The sequence below is a fragment of the Rhinopithecus bieti genome, unplaced genomic scaffold (genome assembly GCF_001698545.2).
Source record: "Rhinopithecus bieti isolate Rb0 unplaced genomic scaffold, ASM169854v2 scaffold_1295, whole genome shotgun sequence".
Lineage (NCBI taxonomy): Eukaryota > Metazoa > Chordata > Mammalia > Primates > Cercopithecidae > Rhinopithecus > Rhinopithecus bieti.
Genome location: NW_016803880.1, coordinates 1108479 through 1128687, shown reverse-complemented (window position 1 = coordinate 1128687; position 20209 = coordinate 1108479). Strand labels below are relative to the sequence as shown.

General features: G+C 40.9%; 1 protein-coding gene across 3 annotated transcripts in view; it reads left to right on the top strand.

The window, feature by feature from the left end:
- The window catches only part of BACH1 (BTB domain and CNC homolog 1), a 72651-nt gene that overhangs the window by 39153 nt on the left and 13289 nt on the right, over nucleotides 1-20209 (top strand). The window contains exon 5 of one of the 3 annotated variants that reach the window (XR_001882286.1): nucleotides 14594-14773. Coding sequence is in view for 2 of the 3 variants with exons in the window: in XM_017856207.1 (XP_017711696.1) it covers nucleotides 5704-5880 (177 nt within the window). In the remaining variant the exon portion in view is untranslated. Of the gene's footprint in view, nucleotides 1-5703; nucleotides 9424-14593; nucleotides 14987-20209 lie in introns of those variants that run through there. The other 2 variants (XM_017856212.1, XM_017856207.1) reach the window with 2 other exon arrangements.

The window sequence follows — 20209 nt, the reverse complement described above, 5'->3', positions numbered from 1 at the left end:
CCCGAGTAGCTAGGACTACAGGTGCCCACCACCACACCTAGCTAATTTTTGTATTTTTATTAGTGATGGGTTTTCACCGTGTTGGCCATCCTGGTCTTGAACTCCTGACCTCAAGTGATCTGCCTGCCTCAGCTTCCCAAGGTGGTGGGATTACGGACATGAGCCACCATGCCTGGCCTTTTCTTTTCTCTTTTCCTTCCCTCCCACTGTTTGGAATCACTGTGGACTCATGGATTAATTTTTTCTGATTCAACTTGTTAGAATAAGTAATAGTCATTATTCTTTTTGATGTTGACATTTTTCAGATTTGGCCAGGAAGAGCTCGTTCAAGCCAGCTCCTGTCCTGCTGACATAATCATCTAGTACCTGCTGTAATCTCACTTTTTAACCTCTATTGTTTCAAGATTTGGAATCACCCATTTCTTTAAAACTCCTGGTTTTTTTTTTTAGCAGATACGTTGGACTTTGGAAAGCCTACCTGCTGAAGGAGTATTATTCCTTCTGGGCCTTTTTCGGTGGACAGAGCTAGGAAATATATGAGTCTGTGTTTAAAATAAAGAGTTCATTATATCATGAGTTCACATATATCAGGCTTCAGTAAATGAAAGTAAAAAGTACATTAGAAATCCTGAGTTTATATAGTATTTCCAGTCCAAATTTAACAGTATAGAGCTTTTGTCTTCACTTCTTTTATATGTTTATGTTTAATCTCTCATCACTTACAGGGAAAATTTCGGCTCCAATTACATTAGCGTATTGTTTCCTTTATTCTATAATATACAGTAAGTTTTCACTTAACATGAAATGATGGATAATAAAACCAGTTTTTTTCCTCATCAACTTTATAATGAAAGGATGTTGAACAAAGAACATTTGGACACAGGGTGGGGAACATCACACACCGGGGCCTGTCGTGGGGTGAGGGGAGAGGGAGGGATAGCATTAGGAGATAAACCTAATGTAAATGAGGGTGCTGGGTGCTGTGGCTCATGCCTATAATCCCAGCACTTTGGGAGGCCGAGGCGGGTGGATCGCCCTAGGTCAGGAGTTCAAGGCTAGCCTGGCCAACATGGTGAAACCCCCATCTCTACTAAAAATACAAAAATTAGCCAGGCGTGGTGGCGCAAGCCTGTAATCCCAGCTACTCAGGAGGCTGCGGCAGGAGAATCGCTTGAACCCGGGAGGTGGAGGTTGCAGTGAGCCAAGATCATGCCGTTCATTGCACTCCAACCTGGACTACAAGAGCGAAACTCCATCTCAAAAAAAAAGAAAAAAAAATGATGAGTTGATGGGTGCAGCACACCAACATGGCACATGTATACATATGTAACAAACTTGCACCTTGTGCACATGTACCCTAGAACTTAAAGTATAATAAAAAATAAAGGCTGTCGAACAAAATGTTTGAGGACCTGCTGTACATTGTTTCTCTTAAAGTCAGTTTCCAAGAACCTGTCAATGATTTTAAGTGAAGGCACACTGTATAAAAAGTAAAAAAATTACAACCAGTATTACTGTTAACAGTAAACAGATTGAGCAAAATTTGAGATTTGCCTTTTTTTGTGCTTACATATTTCCCAGTGTGAAGGTTTAAAGTTATTTGAAATATTTGTTACCAATTTGATAAACAATTAATTTTTTTTCTATTTGTATTACTGGGATTTCCTCTACATTTTTCGAGACAGGGTTTCACTCTGTCACCCAGGCTGGAGTGCAGTGGCACAATTAATGACTCACTGCAGCCTTGACTTCCTGGGATCGAGTGATCCTCTCACGTCAGCCTTCTGAGTGGCCAGGACTACAGGTGCGCACCATCATGCCTGGGTAATTGTTTTGTTTTTTGTCAAGCTGAGGTTTCACTGTGTTGCTCAAAACTCCTGGGCTCGAGCGATCCTCCTGGCTTGGCCTCCCAAAGTGCTGAGATTTTAGGCATGAGCCATCATGCCTGGCTTACGTTTTTTATTTATTTTTGAATGTAAAATGTTTATATGGCTGAAAAGTTAAAACTATGTTTTAAAAAATATATATTCCAAATCTTGATCTCATCTTCTCCTTATATCCCATTCATAACTGCTTCCTGCAGGTAACCACTTTCATTAGTTTCTGGATTTTTTTTCCCTGTATTTCTTTTCTAAAAGCGTATTAACATTTTATATCTACTTTTATTATCTATCCTGCTGCATAGAAGTATTTTATATACATTGTTCTGTACTTGACTATTTAAACTTAAGAATTGGTTTCTAGGAAATATTTTTTCATTCGTTTTCCAGCTCCATAGTACTCAGTTGTGGCTGTAATACAATTCAAACCAGTCTTCTGTGGGCGGACATTTGGGATCCTGCAGTGAATAACTGTATACTGTTGTTTCATGTTTAAGGAGCTGTGTCTCTAGGACACATTCCTAAAAGTGGGATTGTTGGATCAAGGGTAAATACATACATAATGTTATTAGATATTAACAGATTCTCCTCTATAGGAACTGTAGTATTTGGCCTTCCATCAGCAGTATATGTGTGTCTGTCTGTCCACACCCTCAGTCAAGATTTGTTGTCAGCTTTTGGGTTTTTTTTCCAGTCTGATAGTGAGATACCATGATATCTCGTGGTAGCTTTTATTTTTATCTTATGAGTGAAAATGAGCATTTTTGCTTATATTTCTCAGTGCCATTTGTAGATTTCTCTGAACTGTCTGTTCAGAGGTTTTCTTAAGGAACTATTAGTGACCATTTTCTAACAGTGAGTACTCTTTACCCTATCATAAAAGTGTCACTCGTTCTTTTGGTGCCAAATTCTTCTATTCCATATCTTTATTGGGTGAGTTGTATTTATAATCATTAAAAAAATTATATTTGAATAAATATTGTCCACTAGCTATTCAAAATAAGGATTTAGGATGTAAAGTTTTTTTTTTGTTTTTTTTTTTTTTTTTTTTGAGACAGGGCTGCTCGTCGACCCAGGTTGAATGCAGTGGTGCAATCTGGGCTGCACCGCAATCCATCTCCGCGGGTGCAAGTGAGCCGCCGGCCTCAGCCTGCCCTTGTAGCTAGATTACAGGTGTGCCACCAGCAGCTACGTTTTTTGTGTTCTTTAGTTAGAAGGCAGGGTTCCACCATGTGCCAGGCTGTCTCGATCTCCGACCTTCACGATGGCTCTGCCCACCTTTGGCCGACAGGCGTGAGCCACTGGGCCAGCCGTACTAAGTTTTTGGTTGGTATAAAATCCAGAAATGTACCAGAATGCCATTTTATTCCTTGTGTGAAAACAGATCTTGTTAATTAAAAGTGCCAGCACTTCAAACATGAGGTATACAGTTGTTTTTATAGGAAAAGTGAAATATATTGTAGGAAGATAGGTAGCAGGACGGCCAATAGGAGCCCACTCAGACTATAAGTAGTGACTTTCGGCGATTATCTTAAAACTGATGTCATTAAGGATTAACTTGAGATTACTGTATTTGACTTGGTGAGTTATTAAGCTGACGGCTATATGGTAAATAGTGTTTTAAACTTAGAAGAAATGGAAGACATTAGGCTAAGCTGCTTAGAAGCTTAAGCTGTCGTGGGAGCTTAAAGACAGGGAGACAGAGGGGACCATTTGAATTATTAGGAAAGTAAATTCGATGGAGTGCTAGGTTGTACCTATTTGTTGTTGTAGTTTGTGAAGAAGCAAAGCATCTGTGTACTTTAAAGGAATGATGTCATCCCTAAGTTTAGTGGGGTGCGGAGAGTGAGTATTTAAAGATCATGTGATATTAAGATACGAAGTCATAAAATATTTGTTAATCATAGTATCTGTAGTTAAGTAGTGTTGGATTTCTGGGAGGAAGCTCGAGTAATCCTTATTTTGGTTAACCTATTTAATGTAAAAGGACCAACCAGCCAGTTGAAATTTTTTTATGCTATTAGAACAGATTCATCCCAACTTTGGTAGCAGGAATCTGTGCTTAATAGCACTGTGACTGAAAAAAGATTATTTCTCACTTTCTTCGGAAGCTTTGTTTCCTCCTCCTTTGGATTGGCTTCCAGGAGACATTAATAGGCAAATGGGCCGCGTTGGATGGCAGTTAATGGTTCGCTTCTGGGACAAGCAATAACGCATTCGCCGCGTTGTCAGTATCGCGAGACGTCATGTATCAGAAGAGTGCAACCAGATAAACTTTGGCATAAGAGAGAAAATGTAGGCCGGCCGAACAGTGAGGTTGTGGTACAGTAAGCTGTAAGCGACTCTTTCGGAGGGTGAATCCTAGTCTATTTAAAAAAAAAAAAAAAAAAAAAAAGAAGGACTGTATAAGAACTTGGATATAAAAATCTGAGCAGATTGAGAATACTTTGCCATATAAAATTTAGTATTTTGTATTTATTGTATATTTTCTCAAAATATTACATGGCTTTAAAATATTTTGGAACTAACAATAATTGGATTCATACGTAATTTTGTAGTAATACTTTTGTATAAAACCATAACAGTACTTTTGTATAAAGCAAAATTCATTTTACTCTTTTAGTGACTTTTGTGTCATACAAGATTAAAGGATGGCACGTCTAGATTAGCACTATGAACTAACTTGTCTCAAGGTTAACTGGCAGCCTCAACTCTCCAGAACCCTCCAATGAGCAGAAAGCAAGCAGAACAAGACTGACTTGTTGAGAGTTGTGATAAATTTCACAAGAAAAACCTTTGACTTTCTAGCAAGTGTTTTATTTACTCTTTTCTTATAAATACCTTGATTATTTGGTTTCCTGGCTCATAATAGATTAGAAGCAATAAAATGTTAGAACAAGAAGGATGAGATGGGACGATAATAGAAAAGACGTGCTATCAGCAGTGATAAGTGACATGGACAGCAAGGCAGGAACCAGAAAAACTTCTGAAAAATTCTGTGGTAGACTTTCTTATAGGGGTAATAAAATTATAATAATAACAAAAATAGTAATTAGCAAACACAAAATTCCCCCTCGAATTCTCCACACTTTAGTAACTCACCCAGCAGCTGTCTCTAGGCATGTTAAACTCAGTCCCATCCCTTCAGTGGGTTTGATGTGCTTAAGTCAGGAGAGGTGTTGTGTGGATTACATAGCTGAGATTGCATGTTGGAAAACATTTAGCACAATATCTGGCACAGAGTATCTGCTCAACAAATGCTGATCATTAGTTGAATCTTGCAATGCTTTGAGTCTCAGTAGTTAAGTTATGCTAACTGTACTTTTACTTTTTTCTTGTTGTATCTCATCCAAAATGTCACCCATACCTGTTATGTACGGTCTGTAAATCCAGAAAGCTCCGAAAACCATATAAGTTTGTCACAGACTCTTTTGACCAAAAAACTGCCCCAAATTGACATTAAACTGCATAGTCTTTATCCTACTTTCTTCATTATTTGCTATTTTAATGTTTTACTTAGGAATGTAAAGATAGTTGATAGTGAAGTGCTGCCCCAGACCTGCTAGAGAAATTATGTGTGCACCCATATATACTATCTTTCTAAAACCTGAAAAATCCTTTATGCCAAAATACATCCACCCCAAGAGTTTTGGATGGGACATTCTGGGCCTTTAGTATTTAATGTGTAATTGAATGGAATGGAAAGGATAAACTCCATGTGATCTTATTTGAAGAGAAGACACTGTATATTATTTGATCACCTTGGAAATGTTGATTGAGCTAATAAACACAAGCCATTGTGTTCTCTTTCCCCACTTCACAGCAAAATGAAAAGGAGAGCTTGTTGAAGGAAAGAGATCACATTTTGTCAACTCTGGGTGAGACAAAGCAGAACCTAACTGGACTTTGCCAGAAAGTTTGTAAAGAAGCAGCTCTGAGTCAAGAACAAATACAGATACTCGCCAAGTACTCAGCTTCAGATTGCCCACTTTCATTTTAATTTCTGAAAAGATAAAAGTACTCCTGATGGTGAACTGGCATTACCATCAATTTTCAGTTTATCTGACGGGCCTCCAGCAGTGCTGCCTCCTTGTGCCAGAGGAAACAGTGAGTCCGGCTACACGCGGGGGCAGGAGTCCACAGCCACCTCTGAGCAAGCCGGGCCTGCGGAACAGTGTCGTCAGAGTGGTGGAATCTCAGATTTCTGTCAGCAGATGACTGATAAATGTACTACTGATGAGTAAACTTGCATTCACTTCCTTCAAACCATCTAATTTTCTACTGAAGTTTTGGCAGTGTCTTGAAAGCCTAATATGACCATCTGTTGCTTAACAATATTGTTTTTCCCTTTAGTAGTTTGCCATAAGGGAATTTCCCTTAAGTCAACCATGATTTCTCCTTGATTTCTGCAAGAGACAAAGAAATGATTTTGCCTCCTGGATATCAGAAAAACCCATGTGAAAATGTAGTAAACCTTTAAAACTTATGTTTTAAAGAATAATAACTCTAGTAATAACTCTTCTTGCTATTCAGAACAAGTAGGAGAATGAAAACTGCAGCATGTCAGACAGCAATTTAACAGCTTGAAACGTCTACAGATAGTTCCTACTAAAAGAAGTGGCCTGCAGAAGTTTAATAATTTGACATTTTTGTAATATTTTAGATTGAAAGAAAATTTCTGCCTAAGCAATGTTAATAGAGTTCTGTTCTCAGAAACAGGGTGTCAGCTACTGGGAATATTTTTGTAGAGCTGCATTGTGAAAAATAGATGGTCTTACCTGAATCTTAGGACTTTGCTCTTTGGCTCCTAAAATCAGGTTTTAAGCTACGTTGGGAAGATTTAGTAAACAGGCAAGTGGTTGGCCTAAGACGGGGGCTTCTTCTCTTCAGTATGGACTCTAGAAAGTCTGGCTGCATAAACAGATGGTCACTTTCCTTCTTTTTCCCCCCCGCTCTTTAGTCTTTACCATATCTGGTCCCATCATGGACTTCCTGTTTCCTGGCATTCTTGTCCCTTTGGAAGAAGAACTAGGACTCAGAATACAGTGGCATGAGTGGTCATACTGGCAGCACTATCTCAGGCTCCCTAGAATCTGGAGAGCTTACCAACATGTAAAGCTGTCCACTTTGCCATCATGGGTCACCAATGCCGGAAAAGCAGACATCACGGGGAAAGAATATTGCTTACGTTTTACCAGGAGTGCAGTTCATTTTTTCATCCTGTTTTTGAAGTTGTATGGTTCACTTGTAAAAAGCATTGTTACAGATGAAAATGTATTTGCAGCAACTCTGCAGGTTTGTGAAATAGGATGAAACTCAATCTTTTCCTATTGTGGGTTTGCATTTGAAAACCAGGTTTAATCCTTGCTCTTTTCCCCAAATTTGGTGTGGTATGAAGACACACAAATCATTTTAACTTGGGCATTTAAAGATCAGTCTTAGTGTTTGTTCAGTCCTGTTACAAAGTAGATAATTGAGCACCTATCACAAAACATTTTGCAGTGACTTTTAGCCATGCTGGAGTTAGATTTGTTTGAGAGTCAAATGAAAGCTATGGATCTTCTCAGCAATTTAAAAAAATGCATATATTCACATTCACAGAAACGTTGGCAGAACCCAGTTTTAATGGTACAGAGGAGTAGTTTATAGTGTTGATTTCACCAAAATCGGAGGGCTGAAAGAGACACTTCTATAGACTGCATCCTGAGCCTAGTGCAGGGCTTGTCTAGCTAATGTGGGCAACCACCACCCACTGTGTATGAAATCTGAAGCAACTTGGCCTTGCCTGTGAGAGTATATGGGGACCAGTCTTCATGTCTTGGAGTAATTTGTCAAATGTTACCCTTTTTGATCAGGATGTGGGGGGAGGATATTGCTAGTATATTTTCAGTAGTTTGTATGTTATCTCTGTTATTGACTTATTTGTAAGAGAAAATTAGTTGGACTTGTTTATTTTCTAGTATCTTTTATAAGTACACTCAAGAATTTGTCAGGGAGAATAATTCTAATAATGCATCCCATACTGCAAAAGAATTTGTGTGTGTGTGTGTGTATGTGTGTGTGTGTATACATACATATATATCTCCCCATATAGGTATTTCTTTGATACTTGTAATTTTAAATTTCAACTTCACAATATAAAATAATATAAGAACTTCTGGTTTACAAAATGTAAAATCTTAAGCCAATGGAACCCTTGATTTCCTACCTCAGTGTACACTCAATTATTGGTCGTATCAGTTTGTGTATGTGCAAATGTCAAATAATCTTTTGCTTTAATTGCTACTGTACTTGCTTTGAAAGATTACTGTTTTATGATAAAACGTAGTTGTCTCCAGAGCTTAAATATAATTTGTAAAGCACTTGGTTTAAATTTCTCTCTACTTATGAACAGTTTAGCATTAAGGGTTTCTATTAATGACATGTAATTATTGGCCAAGTGTAATTTCTTAAAATTTAGCATTACTTTAAATAGCCAGCATGTAATACAAGTAACTACACTACCTCATATCTACATGATTTTCAAGTTGTAATGCAGATGGACAGATAAAAAAGATTTTGTCTTTGTCTTTTGGCCATAAGTGGGGAAGTTTTCTGTATATTGCATAGCATTACACATTTATGCCTATTTTAACATTAACTTCTAAAGAAGTTTTTTCTAAGAAAATGTTTCAAGGCAATATTTTTTTTTGAGGCTGCCGAAGACAAATGACAGGATTATGAGTATACAGTGTATGCCTTTTCCTTCATGCAGAATTTTGAAATGTTTTCAGTTTGTATATTGCATATTCACGTGATCATTGTTCACTATTTTATGAACCGGCCTTCTCAATGCTTGATGATTTTTTAAAAAAGCTGTTATGTTGAATTCAGTAAAATAACATTACCTTATTTTTTTTTCTTACTCATTCTGGAACTATAGCAAATAATTTGTTAAATTGTCATATTCACAACAAATGTGGATACAGTCTTGGTTCTCTATCTGTAATTTTTTTAACAGTTTGCTATATAGCTTACTGCTTAACGAATTTTAAATAAGGAATTAAGTATGTTAGATGCAGTAGACGATACAGGTTGCATGTGGACACTCAGCCACATTAACAACTTGGGGAAAACAATGGCAACGTTACAGTGAATTCTCAGGTGAACTTTTTTCAGTTATAAAATATCTATTTTGAATTTGTAAATATTTTAAATGTTTTATTAAGGCATGTAATAAACTATTCTTTGAAACTTGTTGGGTAGAATGAAAACTTAAAGCCATAATGGTAAAAGATGGCATACTGATTATAAAATTAGCAGAAAAACATTGATTTCTTTTTGTATCTTTCATAATATAATTTTCTAACAATGCAATAAAACCACTAAACTTCTATATCCATATTTTACTGAGACCATGTTTCATTAAAAGCATACTTTCATAATATTTAATTTACATTTTCTTCCTAATGTTCTTACCCAAATGTACCTGAACTATAAAATGTTAGATGTTGGTGATAAATTGACAGTTAAATAAAATTCTCTAAAATTGCTTCTAATTGAATAGAATTGTACATTCCATTTTCATTTTCTCACCTCATGTGGATTTACTCAGTTTAGTCTTTTGATCGGTAATTAGTATATCTGAATTTGTAGGAGAGAATCTTACCTTAGTTGATAATCATGCCTGAAAAAAAAAAAATTCCAGCATTCAGGTGTTTTAGGAAGCACAGATTTTAGCTTTGCTTCTGATTTTACTTAATTCTAGTTTGGGTAGAGAAGTATAGGGACTCTTAAGGGGTATTATCTCTATCAGTCATTAAGTTTTAAAAACTTATCTGCCGAGTCACCTCTTTGTATCCTATTCAATTTCCAACCAGGCCCCTCTGACCAAGCTTTGGGCAGCTGCTCAGCGTTATTGGCCATCCAGGGCAAAGTCTTCTGGTCTAGTCATTGTGATTCTCAGCTAGGGATGATTTTGCTGCCCGGGGGACTCTTGGCAGTTCCCAGAGACAGAAATCGTGGGGGCAGGATATAGGATATGGCTTCTAGGGGCAGAGGCCAGGACAGCCCTCACAACAGTTACCCACCCAGGGTATTGATCAGGCTGACATTGAGAAACACTGACTAGACCAATGATGGAATCAAGATGACTTGTAAGAAAGTGCTCAGTTGTGTGAGGCAGTGTGGTGGCTGCAAGAGTTCAAAGGAGACAGGGTGAGAAACGTGGGATTTCACCGAGCTTTGAAAGATGGTAGAACAGGGAGAAGGATGATCTCTGGGGAGAGAAGGCCACCTGGCACAAATAAGCCTGGTGTGTTAAAGGAACAGAAGGAGGTTGTGTCACAGTGAGAGAAGGAGGAGGCCCCCACTTGAGTGTTCTTCACCAGTGGGTGTCCCAGCATCTTACCCTACCCAGATTGACTAAGTTATTAAAGGTCTGAGGTTAGACTGTAAGGGCTTTAAGAACAATAAAGGTATAAGTAGTGGGTATTGAGGTTTTAGAGGAAGGCCAATAAATAGCATCCTTTCCCTGGCCAGAGTTTTGAACCATTTAAGAAATTAAAGAGTAGGTGAAATCCATATCACTGATGGAACCCAGCTTGGAACCATGGCTTTCTAGCTGTTTAGCCCAGTGAACCTGCTAAAAGTGATTCTGGAATGAGGCAGACTTAATCTATCCACCGGTCGCCTTGACCCACCCCAAAAGGGGCAGAGCTTTTAGAGGAGTGGAAAAATATAAATGGAGCAAATTCCATGAATAAGGGATGGGCTGAGCCAAGTAGACTTAATGACTCTCAAAATTTACTCAGCAGAATCAGAGACTACTACATCAGGGCCAGTGGAAGTACAAAGGCCAGAGGGTGTTTCTTGCCCTGGAGATTGAAACTAGGGAAGTTTTACGGAAGAATGTTCCCTTTTCACGCTCCCCAGTAGAAGTTCTCTTGAAATATTGGCCTCATTGCTCAACCAGGGCTGTGACTGATGGCCTGGAGGAGGAGAGCAGCTGTTTCAGAAGGCAGACTTCCTCTCACCTTTGAGGCCCCTTCCCAGCACCAGCCTTTGCAGGTGTGACTCCCTGGGGCTGTCAGTGAACGTTTGGTCTAAGAAGACTCTGGATCCAGCAGTGTACTAATAAGTAAATGAATTCAAAGGCTACTCTGTACCAAAGACTGAACATTTTTCCCATCCCTAATCTCTCCTACCTCATCATCCCATATAGCATATCAGAGGTTCTGCATTGAGATTAAATCCCAACAGAACATTCCCATAAGAAAATGTGTGAAAGTCTAGGAATAAAATGCTAGCAACATAATGATACCCAAATTTGAAGGGAAGTTCAACTTTTATTATTCAACTTTTAGAGAAAAAAAATTCAAAGATTAAGTCCCTTTGGATTAAAAAAATCTAAAGGCATTAAAGTCTAAAGGAACTAAAGCAAATCAAATTATCTTGTCCACCTGAGTTCCAAGTAAAAAAACTTTAAGAAAAATAAATCCCAAAACTATACTGCCAGATTTCTCATTCAGATCAGCCTTAGCCAGAGGAGTTCTTGATGCCTCGGTCCAGTCGAGATTCTTTCAAGAGGCTGTAGCTGGAATTGTCTTTAAGAGGGTGATTGTTCCTGCCGTGCTCCAGAAGGAACTAGGTTCGAGGCTGAGTCTCTGATGTGCTCACTTTAGAGTCAGAAGAAGAAACCACAAAATTATAGCCTTGGCCCCACAACCACACTTGTTTTGAAACAAGCTAATTCCTAGGTACTAAAGCAGTCATTCCATACAACGCTGCCCCCACAACTCAGTACCTAGTGCTGCCAAAGACCATAGTAGAACCTCAATAGTATCTGGAAAAAAAAATCTTGGTTTCAGCTCCCCAGAGATGCCCAGTGTTCTGTAACTCACAACTTGTGATCTTAATTTCTATTGGAAGGATGCTCAAAAAGGGCTTAATTTTGGCCATATACACTGATCATTCCTGGGGGAAAGACCACCATTGCAAGACACCTTAATTTACATTTCCCCTTCCAACAAGCTGTTTCTGGTACCTGGGACTGTTGAGTGAGGGCTCCCTCTAGGGGCTCTGAGCCCACATCCCTGTATACAGGCGTTTTCAGGCCTGAGCCACAATGGATATTTAGGCCTAAGAAAGTTACCTCCTAGGGATGGAGGAGGCATCTGAAATCTGTCTACATAGATTTAAGCAGTCCAGAATCAACTATAGATGAACCACATGGATCCAGGTTCCCTTCATGGTTCCCTCCTTGCGCCTGAATGCAGAATGGAATTTGGGGTGGCTGATACGGCAAGAACCACAGTGGCCTGACGCTACCAGTTAGAAGCTAGAACCTTAGAAGCACTCTGTAGTACGTTGGAACCCAGCTGCCTTGAAAATAGGTGAAAATCAGTACCTATTATTTTTCCCAGCTACACCTGAAAGGCCTGTGAGGTCTGCTTTTGCCCTGGAAACTGCAGCAGTGGCATCTTGAGGCCGCCAGCCCTGCCAAGCACCTGTGGGCGCCGGGCCTTTCCCTGTGAAACTGCTATGTTGCTGTTGATGGAGAGGGGCCCACAGGCTGCTGCCTACATTTAATTTATGCCATGTTGCACCCACTTTCAAGGGCCTCTTGCAGTCAATGGGGAGTGTGGAGGGAATTTCTGCCAGTTGGGTTTAAGATCATGGGTAGTACATTCCAGAAAGTGGGTGTTGACTGATAGGCATCGGGGAAAGCTAATGTAAGGATTTTCCCCATCGGCTTTCCTTGCCTCAGTTACCACTGAGTACCTTCCACAGCCTTTGGGCGCACTAGGTACCGTGTTCTAAGAACATAACTTTTCTTGGACAGCTGCTCTCATGGCTGGGGGGGTTGGATTGATTTCAAAACAGGTGGTGCAAATGCTGTGATAATCTTGTGAGTGTCTCATTATGAACGCCGAGCCACTTAGACTCTTGGCTTTGAGCCAGTTAAACTCCTGAGTCCCTGAAGGAATTGCGCCATGCCTGTGAGAGGCACCTCATATCTCTTCTGAAGTCCTTGCGCCTTTCACTTAAGATGCCCCCACCCCCTCCAAGCCTCTCCAAAGGCCTAAGGAGACCAGTTAGGGCTCCACAGAAAGTCATTCTCTGAGGAAAAACACCATAAGCCACAACAATGCTCTAGATTCAGTATGCTCACAGCCTGCTTTAGAACCTCTTACCCAGACCAACGTCACTCCTGTAAAAACCCACCTGGCCTAATACAAACCTCCACGTACAATTGAAGGTAAAATGCCCCGGCCTCTGCCGCACCCTGTGGTTTACAAGACGCCTAATCACATGCGTCTCTTAGTATCCAAACTCTGCTCTTCTGGTTTTGATTTTTCAGTGTCTCTGTACAATGCCGCCCTGCCAAATGTTGGGTTTCCAAGGGAACATTGCATATTCTTTTCCTGAGTTCCTGAGCTATGAAGAATTTGAGAGAGAAAATAAAGGAATGGTAGATGGGAAACCAGAACAAAACCTCAGTTGCAGATAATGGAGTAGCTTAGTGTGAGAGCCTAGTGCAAACTCCAGAATGAGGCACGTGGACCTCATCAGGTTGTTTCTTGTTAGAGGGAAGTCACTTTTCCACCCTTGGTTTCTATGAAGGGAGATTTTCCTCTGGGCAGCACAGCACCACCTATACTCCACTATTCAGCATGGTGGTGTGGAGGCGTAGGGTGCTAGTGGTGCTATCTAAAGACAGGCACATCCCAAGAGGAAGAATGGCCACGCAGGGCAGAGGACAACCAGTTATTTTCAGATTCATCAATCAGCCAGCACACTCCATCTCTACAGGGATGAAGGAGCAGAGAGGTTGAGGGAAGATCATGTTCCAGGGTCAGAGTATAGAAAGTGAAGGAAAGAATGTGGAAAGGAATTATGTGAAGCTAGAGTCTGGGTGGGGGCTTTGAGAAGCTTGCAAGAAGAGAAAGAGAAAGATACCCCGGAAGAGGAGCAGACTCCCACAAAAGCCATGAACTTGCCCTCTCATCTGCACACTCTGCTACAAGTGGGAACACAGGTTCAGGTTTAAAAGCCAAGCCTGACCTCGTGTTTAGCTGCAAACACTTTTTCCTCTTCCTCATCTCTAGGATCCACATTATTCTTAAAGTATAAATGCAAAGATCATGGAAAATATTTAAAAATTGAGGACAGCACATTACCTTTTCATTTTAAAACAGCCATCTTCTAAAGCAGACACTATTTTCCTTCTCCACTCTTAGTTTATACTTAATCACTGTCCCGAAAGTCAGCTGTTTTCTAAACAGTTAATTTCCTTCTTTCAGAGACTGGACTTAAATAATTTTCCAGATACATCTTGATATGCAGTTTTCCCGTGTGATATGAATCTCTTGGCAGTAGATGCTGTTAATAATACCCAGCACACTATATGAAAATATCCACTATAACATAAGCCTTCTAAAGTAATACCTCTTTGGTCCACCTCAGAAACTGACAGTAGTTCTGCTTTGAGCTATTAATTTCAGAGAATCTGCCTTTGTGAAATAAGCGTGCTTATGTTTTCCTTGCTTTGATTTAAATAATAGCCTTAAGTGTTGGGCACAGGACCATTACAACCTTAAGTATAAGCTTTTCTGAAGAAAGAATTCCTTTTTTAAACACTGTGTTTTCATCTCATTTGAGCTTTTACTCTGGATTTTAGAAGACCTCATCTACTATGCTCAACATCTGATATTTGAGGGGTTGTGTTTCAGGTTTCCGTGGAAAATCTGATGGGCCAAGAAGTGTTCCATACCATTCTGAGAACTTTGGATACCTGCTCAGACAGCTCTGTTTCAGCTAAACAGTAACATCTGGGAGGGATCCTTAATGTGGAATCAAGGATGGAGTTTAACACAGGAATGAGGAGTAGAGCACGTAGCTGCTAAGATAAGGTAGGAGAATTTGGCTAGTAAAAGCACTTAATAGCCTGAACTTGTGTTCACTAAGGTCTGGGAGAGCAGACAGCTGCCAGCATACTTTTAATAGGGTGAGTATGAAGTATGCACTTAAGGACTAAAATAATTGCACAAATTTAGTCAACGACTCAGTTACAAATCCAAGCCCTTTCAGAAAGTACAGGAACTGTGGGGAGGAATAGAAAGAACATAAACCTGCAGTGAGACAGACCTAGTTCTTTTTTTTCTTTTTTGAGATGAGGTCTCGCTTTATTGCCTAGGCTGGAATGCAGTGGTGCAATCACAGCTCACAGCAACGTCTGCCTCCTGGGTTCAAGCCATTCTCCTGCCTCAGCCTCCTAAGTAGCTAGGATTATAGGCATGCACCACCACACCCAGCTACTTTTTGTATTTTTGGTAGAGACGGGGTTTCACATGTTGGCCAGACTGGTCTCAAACTCCTGACCTCAAGTGATTTGCCCACTTCGGCCTCCCAAAGTACTGGGATTACAGGTGTGAGCCTCCGCTCCTGGCCCAGACCAAGTTTTGAAGCCTGGTTTTGATGCTTAACCACAGTGTAGTCAAAGGAAAATTACTTAATGTCTGTCAGACAGAATTTCCTTATATGTATGTCTTTCATATTGGGACTTCTGGTCCTTGAGTTCAAAGTAAGACTGACTCAAACTTCTACTCACAGTTTGTGAAAATTCAAATCAGTTCACCACATATTTTTTGAATATCCTCTTTAATTTGAGGCAATGATTGGGGGATGATTCCTGGAGTGTAAACGTGAGTATTAGTGGCACGACTGGCTTAGAGTCCCGTGGTCACTCTGTCTTAGGTGCCTGCTTCCATCAAATTTGTTCAGTTTCTCGGTTGCCTTTTTCTGTGCTTTACACATGAGTGATGGAAACATTAAACTCAACCACTTCCTCTAGTTCCACAAAAACAAATAAATGAAAGAATAGTTCATATACCTCTGGCTCTAGACGTTCATGAGTAGGGTAGGCTAGTCCCAGCTACTCAGGAGGCTGAGGCAGGAGAATGGCGGGAACCCGGGAGGCGGAGCTTGCAGTGAGCTGAGATCCGGCCACTGCACTCCAGCCTGGGCGACAGAGCGAGACTCCGTCTCAAAAAAAAAAAAAAAAAGAAAATTTGGGATACTGTATTTATATCACAGCAATGCAGAGGGCTTGAAAGTGAACATTATTAGATAGCCCTGTCCTAAGATCCTCCCTCCCTTTGGGGGATTTTCACAGGCTGCCCAACCTCATGTTGTCACTTAACCTCATGTTGTCTCCAAGCTTTATTCTGCCCCACTGGCTTCCTTCCTCCATCCTACTCCTTAATTGTCCCCAGGAGTCTCTCATTCCTCTCCCTGGAATATATGGAGCAGTCTGACTCTTCCCAGTCTCAGCCTCTGAGGTTGGCTTTTGACCATCTTCACTTATAAGTCCATACAAGGGCTCAGCAGAACAGAGAAGGCATTTCATGGAGCAGAATCTGCCCCATCTAAAAGGCAGCTCGTTCATTCATCCAAAAACAAAACAACAACAACAACAACAACAAAAAACAAACATCTATGAATCCCTAGGGTCCTGGGTTCCAGGGATACGTATCCTTAGAGAAGGAAATAGACAAAACTCTCTGCCTCCACTAGCTGGGACAAATGGATAGTAAACAGAAGCATAAAGCAAATAGCATATTAGATGGTGAAAAGTGACATAAGAAAAATAAGTACTAAAGAATGGTATTGCTTGCAGTTTTTTTTTTTTTGTTTTTTTTTGTTTTGAGACAGAGTCTTGCTCTATTGCTCAGGCTGGAGTCTCAGCTCGCTGCAACCTCCTCTTCCTGGGTTCAAGTGATTCTCCTGCCTCAGCCTCCTGAGTAGCTGGGACTACAGGTGCATGTCACCACACCTGGCTAATTTTTGTATTTTTGTATTTTTTTTTTTGAGACAGAGTCTTGCTCTGTCACTCAGGCTGGAGTGCAGTGGCACGATCTTGGCTCACGGCAATCTCCACCTCCCAGGTTTAAGCAATTTTCCTGCCTCAGCCTCCTGAGTAGCTGGGACTACAGGTGCACACCACCACACCCGACTAATTTTTATATTTTTAGTAGAGATGGGGTTTCACCACGTTGGCCAGGCCAGAACTCCTGACCTCAGGTAATCAACCCGCCTCGGCCCCCTAAAATGCTGGGATTACAGGCGTGAGCCACTGCACCCAGCCTAATTTTTGTGTTTTTAGTAGGGATGAGGTTTCACTGTGTTGGCCAGGCTAGCCTTGAACTCCTGACTTCGTGATCCACCTGTCTCGGCCTCCCAAAGTGCTGGAATTACAGGTGTGAGCCACTGTGCCTGGCCGGTTGCAGTCTTTTAAGAAGTGGCAATGGAAGGTCTTACTGAGAAGATGTAAGAACTGAAGGAGGTGAAGTGAGTTTTGGTGGTTATACCATGCAAATTATTTTTGACTAAGTTATAAGTAAAAAATAGAGGAAATAACCAAGAAAAAACCAAACATCTATGAATCCCTTGTATGGTTGTAGTAAGAATCAAACAAAATGCATGGCAGAGTGTCTACCAGAAGGCCCCATGTACACAGCTAGCATGAAATAAGCTTTCATCTTCTTATATAGAATGGTACCATCCAATTCAGTACCCACTAGCCACATGCCACATGTCACCCCCTTCTTTTCTTAGTATCTTTTAGTCAGAGGTCCCCTCTCTCTTCCTCCAACTTGCCAAAATTCACCTCTATCTCTTATGCAGCATTTGAGAAGGAACTGGCTAAGAAGTGTTTTTGGAATTCTTAGCTGACCACCCACCTCCAGCCTACAGAGGTGGCTGAAAAGACTAAGAAGAGATTTTTGGAGAAGATAGAGAATTTTGTTATAAAATGTGGTAGTGCTGGGACTCTAACCTTCTTAATCTTAGTGAGGGGGGCTATGAGATGCCCACTAAAAAAGCCTTGACATGAGTCACCTAGAGTTTGGGGGACACAAAGGACTGGCACGTTATGCATAAAAAATATTGCTTGAGTAGATGGATGAAACTTCCGTGGCAGCAGAATAGAGTGGCATTTGAGAAGAAGTAGAATTGGCACTGGTGGGGGTCAAAGTTATAGGATTTCAGCCACCAGATGTGGAACCTAAATGAGGACTGTTTGAGGTCATTTCCAAGGGGATCCTATTCAGCAGGACTTCTGCCAGGGAGGGAGGCCGCTTTGAAAGAGAAAATCTGAGATTTACCCTCAGCTGTAGAAGCTGAGGGATTGCTCATGGTCAACCAATGGAGCTCTAAAAGATGAGCAGGAAGCTGGGTGAAGAGGGAGCATGTTTTGAGCCACGGCGATTGCAAATGCAAAGGCTGAGGGATGAGAGAGGGCCTCTCATGGTTTATTTGTGGAACTGAAAGATGTTTGGTGTGGTTGCATGCCATGTATGTGTGGCCGGGGATAATGAGGGCTCCAGGTTGGAGGAGTGACATGTGATTAGTCAGGAGAGGGGTGAGAAGAGTCCAGATCTTCTCAGGTATATGATGAAGTTTGACATTTATCTTAAGGACAATGGGAAACTTTTGAAAGGTGTGATATGATCAGTCCTGTGTTTCACAGTTTGTCTTGGCTGCAGTGAGGAGAATGTATTGTGGAGTGGGAAGAGTAGAATGGGAGATACCAGTAAGAAGGCTGTAGTCAGACAAGAAGTTAGGTGGGCTGGACCAGGGATGTGTTTGTGGGAAATCAGAACAGTGGCCGGATGCATGAAACATGGCAGAGGTGACTGACCTGAGGTAGAAAAAGAGCTGGTAAAGATAGAAGAACCACAGACAGTCCCCAGGTTCCTTTCTTGGACAACAGAGTAGAAGATGTTTCTGTTCAATGCGATGATGAACACGAGGTCAGAGCAGGTTTGTGGAACCAGGTGTTAAATTCAGTGATGACCATACTTCAGGCAAGGCATGCTGTGTGGTACCCATGTGGTGGTTGACATGTAAGACTTCTGCTCAGGAAGAAGATTTGGGCCAAAGCTTTACATTTATGCCTTTGGCATACGGTCCACTTTTGAAGCTGTGTGAGAGGAAAAGCTTGCCTGAAAAGAGTGTGTGTGGTGAAAAGAGGAGACAGTCCAGGACAAACCCCAAAGGAATCCTGATGATTGGGAAAGAAGAACCCACAAAGGAGATAAGGAACACCAGAAGAGAAGGAAGATCAGAAGATAAAAATAGGCCGGGCTTGGTGGCTCACACCTGTAATCTCACCACTTTGGGATGCCGAGGCAGGCGGATCACTTGAGGTCAGGAGTTCGAGACCAGCCTGTCCAATATGGCGAAACTCTGTCTCTGCTAAAAATAGAGAAGTTAGCTGGGTGTGGTGGAACATGCCTGTGATCCCATCTACTCAGGAGGCTGAGGCATGAGAATCTTGAACCTGGGAGGTGGAGGTTGCAGTGAGCCAAGATCATGCCAGTGCACTCCAGCCTGGGTGACAGAGTGACACTCTGTCTCAAACAAACACAAACAAACACATAGAAGAGCAGTGTCAGGAAGGAGTAAGGAGGAAGGCTTAAAGATAAGGATTAAGTGTCTCCCCTGGTGATGAGGTGGTCAACTAGATGAGGTGATAGGTGAGACGTAGAAAAGCAGAAACAGCGTCGGCAGAGATACTTGGCCTGCTGTGGCCAACAAATGTATGAAAAGGTCTTCAAACTCAACTGATAACCAAAGAAATGGAAATAAAACTAAAGTTTTATAGGTAAAGATTTAAAAGATTGTGGGAACTGAAGTCGACAATTGTGTGAAGAAATGAACACTATTCATTGAGAAGTAAACTGGTACAAACTTCTTCGTGGTGGTTTGAGAACATCTAAAAATTATTATTCATAAGGTTGCTCAAAATATTATAGATTTGGTCACTCACTCCTTGAATCCCAGCACTTTGGGAGGCTGAGGTGGGTGGATTATCTGGGGTCAGGAGTTCGAAACTAGCCTGGCCAACATGGCAAAACTCCATCTCTACTAAAAATACAAAAATTATCTGAGCGTGCTGGTGTGTGCCTGTAATCCCAGCTACTCAGAAAGCTGAGGCAAGAGAATCGCTTGAACCCAGGAGGTGGAGGTTGCAGTGAGCTGAGGTCGTGCCACTGCACTCCAGCCTGGGTAACAGAGGGAGACTCCATCTCAAAAAAAATTCTTATAGTCTAGTTGGAGGAATATGGCTAAAACTGTATTTAGTGGTGTTATTATGGCCAAAGGGCTTAGGGTAGGAGACTCCCTGTATATTGCAATGTGTTTGTATTTTAAGTTGTATTTGTTTTCCTATGATAAAATGTACATAACACAAAAGTTACCATTTTAACCATTTTTTGCACTTTTAAATGCAATTTAATGTCATTAAGTACATTTGCAGCTTTGCAACAATTGCCACTATCCATTTC